The sequence below is a fragment of the Pteropus vampyrus genome, unplaced genomic scaffold (assembly GCF_000151845.1).
Source record: "Pteropus vampyrus isolate Shadow unplaced genomic scaffold, Pvam_2.0 Scaffold145, whole genome shotgun sequence".
In the NCBI taxonomy this organism is placed as follows: Eukaryota; Metazoa; Chordata; class Mammalia; order Chiroptera; family Pteropodidae; genus Pteropus; species Pteropus vampyrus.
In genome coordinates this window covers 1438144-1453899 of record NW_011888926.1, presented here as the reverse complement: position 1 = coordinate 1453899, position 15756 = coordinate 1438144, and the positions used below count along the sequence as shown (strand labels likewise).

The following is a 15756-nucleotide window of genomic DNA, read 5'->3' as shown; positions in this document are numbered from 1 at the left end:
ACCCATGATCTGCCAGACCCTGGGGATGCTTACCTTTCTCCACTGGAGAAGGGGTGTTTGTTCCTCAGCCTCCCCTTCCTTCTGCCGCCCGCCATCCCAAGAACACACTGTATCACCTCTGGCAAGTGACTGCCCCCACCTGGGCCTCATCCTCTACCCGCTGCTCAAAAGGGGAGACTTATTCCTCCCACAGATTCAGAATAATGGCTATGAGGGTATCTGGGGTTCCTCAGGGCACAGACTTCCCAACTTTGCAGTGGTGCTTGTGGAACTTTGGGGACACCGAGGCTGGAAGACAGGAGTGACGCTCACTCTGCAGAGAGGAAGTAGCCCTATTTGCTTCTAAAAGACAAAGCAGCTGAGGACAGTGACAGTCAATAGATATTAGGTCCACCTCCTGACCGGTCGTGGCCCTCTGGGGAGGCGTGACTCGGGTTGGAATACCTTGAGATAGCTCTCAGATCAGTGGTTCTCCAGTAGGCCCACAGGGACGCTTGGCACTGTCTAAAGATATTTTTGGTTGTCCTAACTGGGGGCTATTACTGGCACCTAGTAGAGGCCAGGGATGCCACTAAACACCCTACAATGCACAGGACAGCCGCCCACAATAATTGCCCAGCCCAAAGTATCAGTAGTGCCGAGGTGGGGAGACCCCTGGGTTAGACCACAGATGTACTTGGGAGCAGTGACTGCCTTTGAAGTGGCCCTAGCAACTGGACAACCTGGGTTCTGGTCCAGATCCTGCATCTGACTTGCTCTGTGTTCTTAGGCAAGTCCTTCCTCCAGGCCTCAGTCTCTTCATCTGTGAAACGAGGGACCTGTACCAGATGACATCTAAGGTCCTTCCAGGCCCAACTCTGTATAATTCTGTATCAGGAGGATAACACTGTGGCTTCCATGTGACCTCTGCAGCCCACCCCTCCCACCTTGGCCTTGCAGGGCTCCCAGAGACCAGGACGGACGCAGCCATGTCAGAGCTGGTGCCTGAGCCCAGGCCTAAGCCGGCAGTGCCCATGAAGCCCGTCAGCATCAACTCCAACCTGCTGGGCTACATCGGCATCGACACCATCATCGAGCAGATGCGCAAGAAGACCATGAAGACCGGTTTCGACTTCAACATCATGGTCGTCGGTATGAAAGGCTGTGGGGTCTCTGGAGGCCCTGGTGGTGGGCAGCTCTGAGGCTCCCAATTCTCTCCGAGGATGACCTCAGTCCTGGCTCCTCTAGGATGAGCTCTTTCTAGAAGGGAAGATTTCACTGTGCTGATCACACAGGCCTGACCCCCTCCACCCCTCAAAACTGGCTGATCCAAGGGTGGGAGCTGTGGGAGGATAGGCAGCCCAGCCCCATCACCATCTGGGTGTACACAAGCTTCAGCCATGCTCAGCCTGCTTTCCGGTGTGTGGCTTGGGGGAGTCATCAGTGTCCTTCCCCACCTTCGAGAGCTGGGGGCAGGATCAGATGGAGTAGGGTCTTATTGGTGACCTTCTGTAGTGCTTTAAAGCTTAGAAAGGATTTCCAGGATACTGATCGGTCACTAAGTAGTGTCACCAGGTCACAGAATATATGAGCAAGAAGGGACCTTTGTCCTGTCTCAGTGAGATATTCACTCAGTTGCTGGTACAGGGATCTAGGCATATTCCTTCTTTCTTCCTTTTTTATCCTCCAACCCATCAATCATCGAGTCCTGTCAGTTTTACCTCGTAAATATCTCTCAAGCCTGTCCCGTTCTCTCCATCTCCACTGCTACTACCCTAGACCGAGCTAGGTCCCTCACCCGGATCACCACGGCCACCTGACTCAATGCTGCTCAAAGGAGCTGGGCCAGAGTGCGCATCATCTGGAAAGTCTTGCTATAAAATAAAAATCAGCTAAATTAAACAGCGTGCTTAGGGACACAGTAGATTTCTTATCTCAAGATCCAGTGGCAAATGGTTCATGGACACTGGCCACAGGCCACACTTGGAGTGATACTGACCCTCCTTCCATCTCCTTTCCCCTTCAATCTATTGTCTACTGGTACATGAATAATTTTTCCAACCTGCAAAACTCTTCAAGCTACCCATCAATAAGCGTAGGGGTTTATGCTCCTTGTCTGGCTTGGTCCCTACCTCTGAGCCTTTACATATACTGTTCTCTTTGTCTAGCACCCTCTTCCAGCTTCTCGTGGGTCCTTTGAAGTCACTCTTCAGGCTTCAGCTTAATTATTGTTTCTTCCTGGAAGTCCTCCTCGATCCCAGAGAGACTGGATTAGGTCCCCTTAAGTATGATGTTAGAATAACACCCTACGGTTATCTCTTTCACAGTGATTATGGCAGCATCCTGTGGTTGCCTGCTTACGTTTTGGCCTCCCTCACACTAAATGGCCCCTTGAGGGTGAGAACAATGTCTCGCTCACCACTCTACCTCCAGTTCTAACATAGCACAGACACTCAAGAATACTTAATGAACAAATGACCTTAGAAAACGTCCAGACCAAGAATGGTGAGTGTAAGACCTGTGGGCCACCTCCGTCCCCAGCAGCGCCATGGCAGACACTACCGATCGGCCATGTCACGTGATCAGTACTGAGCCCAGATGTAGCCTTTTTAACATACTGGGCTAGGTGGCTACTACGAGTCGATCAGTGGGAATGAGAAATGTAGCTTATTTGTCATCCCTGGGCTCATCCAGTTCCCTCCCTCCTCACAGTGTCAGTAAAGAAACTGAGGGGCAAACTTGGCTAGTCTTGGCGTTCAGGGCAACAGCTCTTGTCCCCCTGCCTGGACCTATTCCTAATCTGCCACAAGAATGCTCTAGACCAGCGCTTTCGACTTTACTGTCTGCACGATTCATCCAGAAGTCTTATTAAAATGCAGATTCTGAATCACAGGGCGGGAATGGCACCTGGCATCCTGCATTTCCTACCAACATCCAGGTGATACTGATGCCAGCCATCAGTGGCAAGGTTGCCGCGTGATTCTTGTGCGCGTTAAAGTTTGAGAAGCACTGCTCAGACCGGTGGTTTTTCACACGCCTTTTAGTTGTGGAACTCCTTCTCGGAATGAAATCTGTAGCGGTGTGTGTGTAAAACCAGTCAAAAGGCAGCCGTCGTGAAGGAGGTGGAGGCGAGGGCTGGTCCTGTCCGCCTGGCTTCCTCCTGTCACAGTGCCCTCTCGGGCGTTTATCTCCTCCACAAGACGCTAACTGCTACGCTAGAATAAAGACTGGCCATGGGGCCAAGAGGGTCCTTGGGTTCGAGTCCTGGTCTTGCATTTATGAGGTATGTTACCTTGTACATATTTTACGTTAGGTGGACGTCAGTCTTTCCAGGACCACTTCGACTGGGGAAAAAGCCAGCGTTGCCGAGGGATTCGCAGGGCTGATATAAGGCGCATTTTGCTCACTTGTGAAAGGACACACACGCTGAGGCCGTATCAGACCGCCAAGTCATTCTGTCGTGACTTTTAGTATTATTAAAGACTAAAAACTTAAGCAAGGACAAAACAGAAAACCGCCACCCTAGACAAATGCAGAGGTTGTCCCCTTTCTCAATGGTCCTGGGGCTCCAGGAAAGCGAGATTGTAGAATCCCACCGGTTTGCCCCAGTCTTCCCTCTCTCAAGAAACCATCCCCACCTGCCTGCTGTCCCTGGTCAGTCCGTCCCTTCCCCAGTGGTCATCAAACAAGGGCCTGGGTCACAGCTCTAGAATTCTGTAAGGTCGTGGGAGAGAATCAGGCTCAGACTCAGACATGTGGGTCTTTCTGCCTCTCGCCCTCCTGTCTTGCTCAGGTCAGAGTGGACTGGGCAAGTCAACACTGGTCAACACACTCTTCAAATCCCAAGTGAGTCGCAAGGCCTCCAGCTGGAACCGGGAGGAGAAGATCCCCAAGACCGTGGAGATCAAGGCGATAGGGCACGGTGAGGATCAGGCGGGACCTCGGGCATTGGTCAGAGGGGCCTCTGCCACAAAGGGGGAAGAATGGGGCTTGCGGGGGAATGAGGCGAATGAAAGGCAACCTCAAGATAGAATAGAATTAAGCCCTAAACTCTATGGAGCCAACTCCTTACACTCCGCGTCCAGAAGGGGGATTAAGTGGGGCTCAAGCCGGACGCAGAATGGGTGGGATTTAGACAGGCAGAAAGAAGTACGGAAGGTATTCCAGGTACAGGGAACAGCATGAACAAAGGTGCTGAGGTGGAGAAGACCCTGAACTTGACTTTTCTAATAATTGGTCCTGCAGAAGGAAGGAGCCTGGGTCTCCCTGGCTGGTAGGCAGTGGGGAACCTGGCATCACCCGGAAGAGTGACCTCTTTGGTGCCTTTTCTGTTAACTCTCCAGTGATAGAGGAAGGTGGTGTCAAAATGAAGCTGACTGTCATCGACACCCCTGGCTTTGGAGACCAGATCAACAATGAAAACTGGTATGTGTGTGCATGTGAGATTTCTACCCGAAAGCCTGCAAGGAAGCTACCGAACGCAGTGCACGTTTGTTCACGTTGAGGGCCGTCGCACCCTCCATGCTGAGGGTCGAGCAGAGGACTCGCTGAAGGATGAGGGAGGGGTTGTGAGGAGGCAGGAGAAGAGGCCCAGAGGGGCACACTGTCCCCTCCACCTGGTGTGTGGGTGGAGAGGACAGTGTAGAGGGAATTTCGGCCAAGGGATTGGCTGGAGGTGGTAGCGGAGCAGAGCAGATAGAACAAGGCAAACCGGAGTGCAAATCCAGGCTGACCTGAAGGTTGTGGCAGAGCTTGGCCTGGACAAACAGAGGGCGAGTGAGAGATGGGAGGGAGGGGAATTGCCACGAGGAGAAAGCCCCTGAGAATCCACAGAGCAAAGCTGCAGTCAGCGTTAAGCCAAGAAGGGGGCGAATGTGCTGTCCGGAGTGTAGGTGGAAGGTTCTAGGCGGAAATCTGCTCCCTGACAGGGATAGAGACCGTGGCGCTTCTGCGAGGGAGCTGGGGTCTGCCACTGACAGGCGAGACAAGACAACTTAGAATGACCTTAGAAAAGTGCCCGGTCGCCCTCTTCTCTGGTGACTCGCATGCTCCTTGATGGAGAAAAGTAATAATGACAATGACAGTGGTCATGATAATAGTGAATCACTGCCGTGCTGAGTTTGTTCTATGTGCTGTTGCTATGCTAAGTACCATACATCTGTGAATCCTGCCAGGCACCAGGAATCCTGCTTTCCGGAGTGGGGCGGGGCTTGCAGGCTCCCACAGCCCAGAAGACCAGGTCCCTGCGGGAGTTCTAGCCTTGCTAACAAGGAAAACCACCCACAGGGCCTGAGAGAGGTTGGTCAGTGGATACACTAGACCCCCTAGCGGAAGTAGGAAATGAGATCGTGTGAGGGGACCATGCCTAAGAAAAGCTCCCGAGTCCTGTCCTTCTGGGACAGCCGTCTGCTTCCTTCCTATCCCCCAGCTGGGAGCCCATTGAAAAGTACATCAATGAACAGTATGAGAAGTTCCTGAAGGAGGAGGTGAACATCGCCAGGAAGAAACGCATCCCTGACACTCGCGTCCACTGCTGCCTCTACTTCATCTCCCCTACGGGACACTCGTATGTACCAGTCCCCTCCCTCACCCCCCGCTCTGGTTTGCATCATCTGGGCCCATTCTCTAGTGGATAAACAATACCTGGACTCAGCTGGAGAGAGCCACATGGGCCCCACTACAGTCATGACTCTATGATTCCCCAGATCTTCCCCAAGAACATCTGACTTCCTTGCCAGGAGAGTAAAGCTCACCAGCATCAGGCCCCATGCTGCCTACTGGCGTTCTGGCACCATGGCTTGACTGCCAGCAGAGAGAAGTTGGCATATGTGAGCAGACGGCTCTTCGTTTGTTCAGTTGCTACCTGCTTTGCACAAGGCTGGGGTGGCAGCAGCAAGCAGGGTGAGACGGGGAGGGACAGTGCTCCTGGATTGGGGCTGGTGTTTTGGAAGGGATTTGGGATTCAGCTGTAGGTATGTGGAGGGCGGCCAGCCCAGCATGTGGTATCTAGAAATGAAGGCTGGTAGCAAGCAGGGCATGCTGGGAACTCTGCTTGTGAGTGAGTAGCAGGTGGTGCTGTAAGATGGGGATTGCCAGTAGAGGATGGAGAGATCCAAGTGGGCAAGCAGGCAGCCTTCCTGTTAGGGGTGGTGGTCTCGTAACTAATTACTAAGCCCGGCTGCAGGGCCAGAGTTCAGTTCCCGAGAGGATGGCACAAGCAAGGCAGGCCTGCATTTTGGGGAACCGGGCACTCAGCAGGTGTTCGGTGGTGGGGTCGAGGAACTCAGTGAAAAGGCTAGCTGTATCCCTCTAGAACCCGGACCCAAGGTCAGAGCAAGGCAGCAGATAGCCTTACTTAATGAGTCCCCTAGAGTACGAACCGGAACCAGATTTGGACCCCAAGCCTGGGGCCAGCTGGGCCCTCAAATGGGGTGGGACAAAGCCCCTAGCTGGACCCGTGCAGGACTAACTGGTAGCTGGCACAAGGCTTGTCAAGAAGCGCTGAGCCATAGGCAGAATAAGATACACACGAGTAACCATGACACAAAGACATATGGGTGGGGACGACAGTCCACAGCCACACCCAGGAGACGGAAATCCCAGCTCAGAGATGCCATGAAGGAGTAGTTTGAGTGGGGCTTATAGGGGACAGGACTCAAAGAGAAACGGAGATGGTGGACCCTGTGTGGGCAGAGAGTTGGGGCCTGTTCTGCACACGCCGAGACCGTGGGTGCCTGTCAGAGGAGAGGGAGCAGCCTTGTAGCCTCCACCAGGTTCCCAGGCCGGTCCTCCTATCCCAAGGGTGGCCCTGGAATGGTGGCAGTGGCTGAGTCTGGTAGGGCGAGGTGGCTCTGACACCCCGCCTTCTCTGGGCCCCAGCTTGCGACCTCTTGATCTGGAGTTCATGAAACACCTCAGCAAAGTTGTGAACATCGTCCCTGTCATTGCTAAGGCTGACACCATGACCCTGGAGGAGAAGTCTGAATTCAAGCAAAGGGTGAGAAGGCCCCCTCCTCCTTTTCCTGTCCACACTCTGCCTTCCCCACCTCTGGTCCAAGCCCTCGCCTCTCCTTCATTATTATATCCCTCCTGCCCCACGTCCCACCCATCCTCGACTCAACCGTCGAAGAGGCCGGATTGGTGATGTCTGGGGACCAACAGTGAAGAGAAGTTAGTGCGGCCTCAGGCTGCTTTCTCTTCACCTCCAAACTTACCTGCAAAGGCCACTGAGTACGTAAATCACCATGAACGTGAGAATCCACTCCTCAATGTTAGGTTGCTTGAAGGACTGGACTCATTAATCAAGGCCCTGCAGTCCTTATTGGTGTCTTCTATAAGCACCTGTGCTCAAAGCATCCAGGTGGGGGTGGGGAGAGGGGTGCGAGAGAAGGATAAAGACAGTTGCTGCCTGCTGTCAAGAAATTTACAATCAAGTAGACCACTGAAGAGGTCCTGGATGGCTTCCTGGAGGAGGTGAGACTTAAGCCGAGCTTTGAAAGAGGGCAAACAGAGACGCTTGGGATGGGGCGACTCACGTCACTTCCTTACAAATGAGACTATGACATATAGTGGCAGGAGCACTGCCCATGTGGAATCTGTACTCAGTGGCACTGCTTGTCTAAATCCTAATCTTATGGACCCTGAGATGAGCGAGCTGCGCGCCCAGGCTATTCCTCATCTCAGGCTTGGCTCTGGTACTTGTGTGACTGGGGCTCGCACTTCTTCAGGACCTGCCTGCTGCCCAGGGCCTCGGGGTTCAGAGACAACTGTGGATTATCAAAGGCTGACTTCAGCCCCCACACACACGCTTGCACGTGCATGCACCCACTCACACGTACAGCCCTTCCATTATCCTGACACTTGGCTACCTTGTTTCTCTTCCTCACCTCTAGGTTCGCAAGGAGCTTGAAGTAAATGGCATTGAATTCTACCCCCAAAAGGAATTTGATGAGGATTTGGAGGACAAGACAGAGAATGACAAAATCCGGGTGGGTGCCTGGGGCTCTGGACATGACACAGTTACCGCTCACCCACCCCGCACCGTGGTATCCGTGGCATGTGTCTCACGTACCGCTTCTCTCTACCTGCCTTTCCCCTGCCGTACTCCCTGGCCCACCCTCCTGACCCAGACCAGAAGGACATGGGAGAGGATGGGGACTATGAACCTCACACCCAGAGAGCTGGCCCTCTGTCCATTCCCAGACCCCACAAAAGCCTCTTCTTCCCCCACAGCGCTTGGCAAAGACAGGGTGTGGGGTGATGGAAGGGCACAGGCAGGAAAAACATCAGGCTGGCATCCAAGGTATCAGAGCTTTGCCTCAGTTTCCCCCTCTATAAATTGCAGAAGTCAGACTAGGCGAGTGGCTTATAGGCTTCTTTTCTTTTTTTTTCTTACAAGAAACCTTTAAACAAATTAAACATCAGACAGAATCCCAATATATAAAACATAAAAACAGAGCTCCTTTAGCTAAGTGACACGGGGCCCAGGGCCCTGCCTTCTCAGCAGGCCCTGGGCTCTCTGCTGGAATCCTTCAGGCTCATGGAACCTGGTTTATAAACCATCGGCCCTTGTGGTTCCTGAGATCTCTCCCAACTCTAAACTTCTGTGGTTTGGGGATTCTACGTCAGAATCCTGAGTGGTAGTCTAGGCTTTTCTACTAACCCACTGTAACCTGGAACAAATCACACAACTTGCTTTGGTCTTGAGTCTCCTCCGTCAACTGTGGATAATCTAGTAGAAGCCCCTTATCTGATGTAGTTGAGACAAGTAGTTAATCAGTTAATTGAAGAAATCATTTAAAAAAATGATGCATACAAATCATAAATGTTTTAAAATATTTTATTAAATTATTAAGTTAAAAGAACTTAAAACCCATACATCACACTCATTGAACATTCTTTTCATATGGAGACAAGGCCCGTTTGAGATTAAGTTCACTCTTCATGCAAAAGCAACTCGCCTTTATCAAATCTTTCTGAAACATTCACCTTAATTTCAGAGAAACGCTCTCCACACTCATATGTCTTCAGCTTATATGACAGTTAATTTATCCAATTCCTATAATAAGTACACATCAAGCAAATGGGTTTTGGAACAAACAGCTGGCTCTCGGTGAACATACAACCCACCTGGTAGAGTGGAGGGGCCTATGAAAAGCAGAAAGTGGCCTTCGAGCCCCCACAAGTTGGCGGGCGTGGACCTCTGCCAGTAGGTTTTGTGCGAGACAGCGTGAGGCATCGGTTACTTTCACTGTCAGTTGGGTGGCTGGCTATCTTTTAAGAGACATCTGTCTCTCCTAGCTAGCTCAGAGAGTTGTTTCAGATCAAACCAAATGCGTAAAGCGCTATGAACAGTATAAAGTGTTCTGTTGAAGGAAAGCTGGCTTACTGAGGCTAACCAGCAAGGCGGGGGTGCGATCAGGGTCAGGACTTGGGACTTCCAGTCCAGTGCTCTTTTTAAAAAACAAGAGCCTCACCCCTGCCATCAGTGGGATCACCGAATGAGCATCAGAAATGTGTGGTTCAAGGCTAGAGGCCCAGGACCGTGCACCATCCTGCCCTCGGAGGCCCAGGTTGTGGGAGGGTGACGTGCATGTGTGTCTGGTTTATCAGCAGGAGAGCATGCCCTTCGCTGTCGTGGGAAGTGACAAGGAGTACCAAGTGGATGGCAAGCGGGTCCTCGGCAGAAAAACTCCCTGGGGGATCATTGAAGGTAATTCAATATATCTCATTGAAGAACTGGCTGCTGGCCAATTATGCTTATTTATTAAGCACCTGTGGTCGAGGCACCGTCCTAGGATGTAAGATATAAAATGAGTGCCAGGCAGACCCTGCCGTAAGGAGCTTGCAGTCTAATTGAGAAGATGAGACTCACAGGCAGGAAGCAATAAAAGATGAATTTAGCACCTGACCGGGAGGCACTGACTCAACGTGTCAAAGGTCTTCCGAATGTGGAGAGAGTGACAAGGGCTGGAAACACCAGAGAAAGGTTTTCACATGAAAGGGGGTGTGATCTGACCAACTGCTGAAGCGTTCAGATGCTGCCATTTTCATTCTACGTTGAATGGATGTGACCTTGAGAAGGTCATAAGGATTTGAAATTGCTTTGATGATCTCATTCATATGAGGGGAGCAGGGTAGGTGTGACTTCTCAGAATGTCAGCTGAGGAGGCCCTTGAATCTCAGACAAGTTAACTGCCTTGCCCCTGATCACATGACTTGTTAGTGGTAAAACTTGAATTTCAGACCTGGATATTTTAATTCCAAAACCGAGTTCATCCCATTTATCACGTTTCTCTAATTTTCCTATGACCCTTTGTTGAGATTAAAAAAAAAAAAAATTGTCTCATTATCTGCCTTGGATTAGAATTACTTATGAGAATGCCTGTCCTACCCATTAGATTGTGAGACTAGAAGTTTCATGTCTTAATCCTCTTCTGTTCCCACAATTCTTGGTAAGTGATTTACAAATAGTAAGCACTCTGTCTATGTCAAATTAGACATTTTAAAGATGGCTTGATCATAATTTTCTATGTGTTACTGTCTTCCAATCAAATTATAAGCTTTTTAAGGATAGGAATTGTGTCTTAGGCCCCAGCCAAGTTTTTTAGATTTTCATGTATTGGTTTCCTTTTCTATAAAATGAGACATACAGTTCCTGTTAGTGTTATTCCACAGAGTCTAGAACAGTATTGTGCCTTTGTAGCTGCTTAATAAATGTTTGTTCAGTGAATAAAATCACGTGCACTGAAGTGTCAAGATAAGCAAACCTCAGGACGGGTTAAGATAACCTGTCCCACGGCTCTCTCAAATGCCTCCGTGACCCGAACAGAAGTTCACCTGCATTAGTGAAATGACCACCTGTTCTGTTTTGTTCACAGTGGAAAACCTCAACCACTGTGAGTTTGCCCTGCTTCGAGACTTTGTCATCAGGTAAGATGTACCCCTGCCGTCAGATGGCAGTTTTAATGAGTTGCGGTCAGGAGGCCATCTGTTCAGATCCACTCCCTCAGTCTCTGGGTCTCTCTGACAGTTTTCTGTCCTAATTCCAGCTCCTATCATGGAGCAAAAGGGGCTGAAGAAGGAGCATTGACTCTGGAGTTGGTCCCTGACGGGCCAGGCCATGAAGTGACGTATTAACTTCCGATGTGGGTGACCTCATTCTCCTCCCACCCCTAATCGCATCCCTCTCTCTTTGCACCCGTGTCCCTCAGAACCCACCTCCAGGACCTCAAGGAAGTGACGCACAACATCCACTATGAGACCTACAGGGCCAAGCGACTCAATGACAATGGAGGCCTCCCTCCGGTGAGCGTGGACACAGAGGAAAGCCACGACAGTAACCCATGATGACTTTTCTCTGTATCATCACACATACCTACTTTTCCACACACACACATCCCAAACACCACCACCAACCACCTTCTTCCTTTCTACTCTGTCCCGCAGGCCTGTCTGGTATTTGTGGAGCATCTTGTCTACAGTGTGTGCGTGCGTGCGTGCGTGTGTGTGTGTGTGTAGGGAGAGTGTGTGTGTGTGTGCATGTTCAGGGGTGAGGTATTTTCACTGCCCTCCCTGGAGAGTCCCTTGTAAGTTTGGTTCCTCCATGGCTGTCCATTATCTGTCTCCTTTCCTTATGTCCCAGAACAAAGCCGTGCGCCTCACTCAGGAGGTCCGGGGGAGTTTCATTTAAAAATGAGGGAGCAGGTGAGCCACAGGTAACTCTTATCTCTGAACCTGCCCGAGAACTGGGGCTGCAGAGATTCTCCAAGGACAGGCTGCAGAGCCAGACCTGGGAGGGGGCGAGGAACCGGGACTGAACCCGCCCTGGAAGCTGGGGGTGGAAGGTCGGGGACAGCAGAGAAGTAGGCCAGAGCTGGGCTCCTGCAGGAAGAATTAGTGCCTGGAGCTGGAGACGAAAGCTCCACCCTTCCGTCTGTGTCGCATTGACTGCCCAAAAGCTACCACCTGTCCCCGTCACAGACTGTTTCACACTCGTCTCACTTGCCTCGGCTTCTGCTTTTTCTCATTCTCTCCCTTTCCCTCATTTTTTCATCCCTCTCAGGCTTTTACTTTCTTTTACTTTCTTGTAGACTAACCCACATTAGCTACGTTTCTATATTTAGGACTCATGCCCAATCTACTTCCAAAAATGACTTTAAGTCACCTTAAAATAAAATCACAGCTAAAAGCATGGGACAGCACAAACTGGAATTACGAGAGGAACCAGACCCATAGGGAGGAATAGGAAAGCGTTTCTGCATTCGAGGGCTGAAATTGGCCCTGAGCCCGTGGGCAGCCTGGGCGAAGGAGACGCTTCCCAGTGTCTGGTTCAAGAAGCATACAGGCTGGTCAAGCGAGACAACCTTCTCTTTTTAGGCATTAAGTTCTAGAAGAAGTCAGTCTAGAAAGTATCAGGAACAACATAGAATTTTTGTCTTGGTGGTTTGGCTTCAGAGGCAAATTTTAAATGACACCTCCCTTTTCTCTGTCAGGATTCCTCCTTAAAGCTGGCTTCTCTGTTGCTCCTTTATATATACTTGAGCCCTTCTTTCCTTCTTTTCTATTCTCTCTCACTTCTCTGCTGAAGCTAATTGTATTATTGTCCGTCTGTCTTTCCTGCTTTCCCCCCATTTCCCCTCCTGATCCTTGTAGACATTCTCAGCAATACCCACGATCATACATTTAGCCTTTTCTTGCCTTTCCTTTCAGCCCTGTATTTATTAATGCATAGATATCCCCTGTTTGTTTTTATAAACAAGTTACTCCTTTAGTCTGAAAGGTGGCTAAAATTTGGGGCTGAGGAAACACTTTAGCCTTAGGCAAGGGAAAACACCAAATGATACAGTTTACACTAACCTCATACGACCTCCTGTTTGTTCCATCTCCTGGACCGATCCTAGGTGTTTTACTGGTCCTCTGCAAATCCCAGCATTTATAGTCCCTTATCACTCAGGTGCTAGGAAAACACAAAGATTTAAGACCAAGATTCAGTGGACCAAGTGAAAGGGATGGATGAGAAGATCACCACTGACCCGAAACCTATGACCTCAGTCTTTCCTGGGGCTCTTTACCAATCCAACTCACATTCTCCCTCACCCACGGTTATTCTAGGGCGGGCACCTGTCAGGATAGAACAGCAGCAAGGTTAGAGCCCAGGGGTTGCTACATTTCAACAGAAGAGGGATCCCTGGCTTAGACAGGGAGCAGTCCTGTGTGGAGATGTGGGACTGGACACCTAGGCCTGGCAGGGAACACCCAGGGGTGGGGGTGGTGGGCATCGGAGAGGCTGATAGGAGGATGATACTTGATGCCCCTAAATCATGACCTCAGCCTCCCTGGAGAAGCTGTTTTATGTGTCTGGTGTCCACACCCTCAACCATTCTCAACCCCCCTGCAGGGAGAAGGCCTCCTGGGCACTGTCCTTCCACCTGTGCCAGCCACCCCCTGCCCCACTGCTGACTGAAGGCCATTTCAAGCGCTGCTTCTCCCTCCATTCCTCTCAGCTGCTATTGCTCCATGGCCTTTTTAGGGCTGTGTTTGTCCAGCTGACCTCCACAGGCCCTCTCGGCCCCCAGCAGGTGGGAGGGGCCAGCTGCCTCTTTAGAACAGTTGCCTCCATTTATCCAAACGCCCCTCTCCTCCCAGTGGAATGGAGTTCTCGCCAGCACTGCCCTTCTCCATCGTCTGTGTCAGCCGGTCCCTGCCCATCTGTAAGGTGAAGAACTCATCAAGAGCTTCTTCTACCCTTGCAAACCCATACGAGCTACTTGTAACCATCTCAAGGGAAATGGCATCACTCCCTGTCCATCTGCATGAGCTACTCTTGGTTTCTTTAAAGGGCCCAGAAAGCCACTTTACTGCTTGTCAGATTCATTGACGTCAGCCGTGTGAGCCCCGATGTGGGACAAGGGTGTCTCCTTTATTGCTTAAAGCTTATTTATGAGGATGGGTCACTACAGATGTTGGGCAGCAAGGGCTAGGAACACTTCTTAAAAAAAAAATCTGGCCCAGAGTGTGGTTACACACGCTCCATACCCCATAATACAGCCACTTAGCGAGAGTAGTTTTCTCGAAAAGATGTTTCTGGAGTTGACTTCCTTACCCTCAAATTAAAAAAAAAAAAAAGAACTAAACACAGAACTAAACTCCAGACCCCTACAAGATGTGAACTCTAGGGAGATAAAAAGCCCATCTGTCCACTTAGCAATAAGAGGGATCTCTTCCTACTTACCCCAATTACTCCTACCCCCCACCTCCACCCCGTTAATGTGAGTAAAAATGAATGAGCCTGGCCACAGTTGGTCACTGTAGGCTAGTGGAAAATACCTAATGGAGGCCCCATCAGATGCATGAATGTTTGCGAATGTCGGCTGCCACTGCCCCACACACTGTGTCTTTATGAAATCGCCTCCCTTCCCACCCCCTCCCCATCTCCACCTGGACACAACTTGCTCAAAGGCTGGTGACTTGTGGGCCATTCATCTACAACCAAGTCCTGATGGAGCAAGAGGCCCAAGCCTAGGGGATGCAAGAACGACCCATTTCTTAAATGTAACCAGTCCCAGCCAACCTTTTGGTGACATTATGGTTAAATTTCCCAATTGAAAACAAGCCAACAGACTCAACTGGTTGTGTAAATGTTGCTAGACTTTATGTGTTGTACAACTAAACATTGCTGTTTGAACAATAATTGTCTGGCCCGTGTCTTATTTGTACTCCTCCCTCCTTGGCCGAACGGCCATTACTTCATTTCACCCATATATGGAGGGTGAGATGTGGACTGTCTTGGTAAGAAGTAGCCACAGAAATTCAAGATGGAAAACATTTGTAAGGTCAGTTTGTCTTTCGTTGGCATGAAGTTGGAACCCCGGTCATTATTATTCCCTGGGATTTTGTATCCAAAATGAGTGACGAAGCCATCACACTTGATCGTGAGGGATGTTGTGCTCTGCCTAGCCTGTCTCCATCAGTGAAAAAGATAATTTTCATTCATCGAATTTCCTAGCTTTTCCCTTCCTCCTTACTCCTGAAGGCATACAAACCAAGTCTATCAAAAGAATGAACTCATTTTGCCTAGAGACTTGCCTGTTTTACAGTGAATACTTTTAAGAGTTAAGAATTTAAATTTAAAGTACTAGCTTATCCCTTGTCTTTTTTGAACTTAAATCAATCCTTCCTCTATTTGAGGTTCCTACTCTCTTTTGTAGCCAACAAATAATACAACTTTCACCTGTATATTATGTCTCTGAATTTGAATGTGATGATCATATATGCAATGGCATTTGGGGTCTCAACATTCCGTAGGGTGAGTGCAAAGTATAGATGAACAATCAGGGGTCAAGACTGGAGGAAGACCAATCAGGAGGCTCTTGGAGTCATTCAGTTACGTCAAGGCCACACCCAGATGAAGAGACGTGAGATTTGAGCAACGGAACAGTTATGTGAACTTAATGTCACAGCTAAGAGAAAAAAAGAGTTCTTCCAGTCCAATGCTTTTAGACACATATGGAACCTGAAGTCCGGAAAGCATAATTGTCTTGCCTGAAGTTGCACATTTAGGTACCAATGCAAGACGGGACTAGACTTCAATGCTTGTTCCATTGCTTCACACCATTCCTATTGTACTTCGTCTGTTCTAATAGTCTTGCACTTAAAAATATATATAGTTCTGAAATCAGGATACAGCTTACAACTGATGACATGTCTATTGGCAACTTTTTTTCTTAGTGGTATATTTGAAATGGTGTATCATAACTGACAGCATCTTAAATTTGA

The 15756-nt window shown here is 49.8% G+C and overlaps 1 protein-coding gene across 3 annotated transcripts in view; it reads left to right on the top strand.

The window, feature by feature from the left end:
- The window catches only part of SEPT3 (septin 3), an 18220-nt gene extending 3549 nt beyond the window's left edge, over positions 1-14671 (top strand). Inside the window, exons 2-11 of one of the 3 annotated variants that reach the window (XM_011369018.2) lie at positions 940-1131; positions 3773-3901; positions 4323-4404; positions 5408-5545; positions 6859-6976; positions 7872-7967; positions 9595-9691; positions 10860-10911; positions 11193-11286; positions 13379-14671. In XM_011369018.2, the coding sequence (XP_011367320.1) occupies positions 940-1131; positions 3773-3901; positions 4323-4404; positions 5408-5545; positions 6859-6976; positions 7872-7967; positions 9595-9691; positions 10860-10911; positions 11193-11286; positions 13379-13444 (1064 nt within the window). In that variant the 3' untranslated portion in view covers positions 13445-14671. Of the gene's footprint in view, positions 1-939; positions 1132-3772; positions 3902-4322; positions 4405-5407; positions 5546-6858; positions 6977-7871; positions 7968-9591; positions 9692-10859; positions 10912-11192 lie in introns of all 3 variants that reach the window. The other 2 variants (XM_011369017.2, XM_023535910.1) reach the window with 2 other exon arrangements.
- Positions 14672-15756: the final 1085 nt, after the last annotated feature.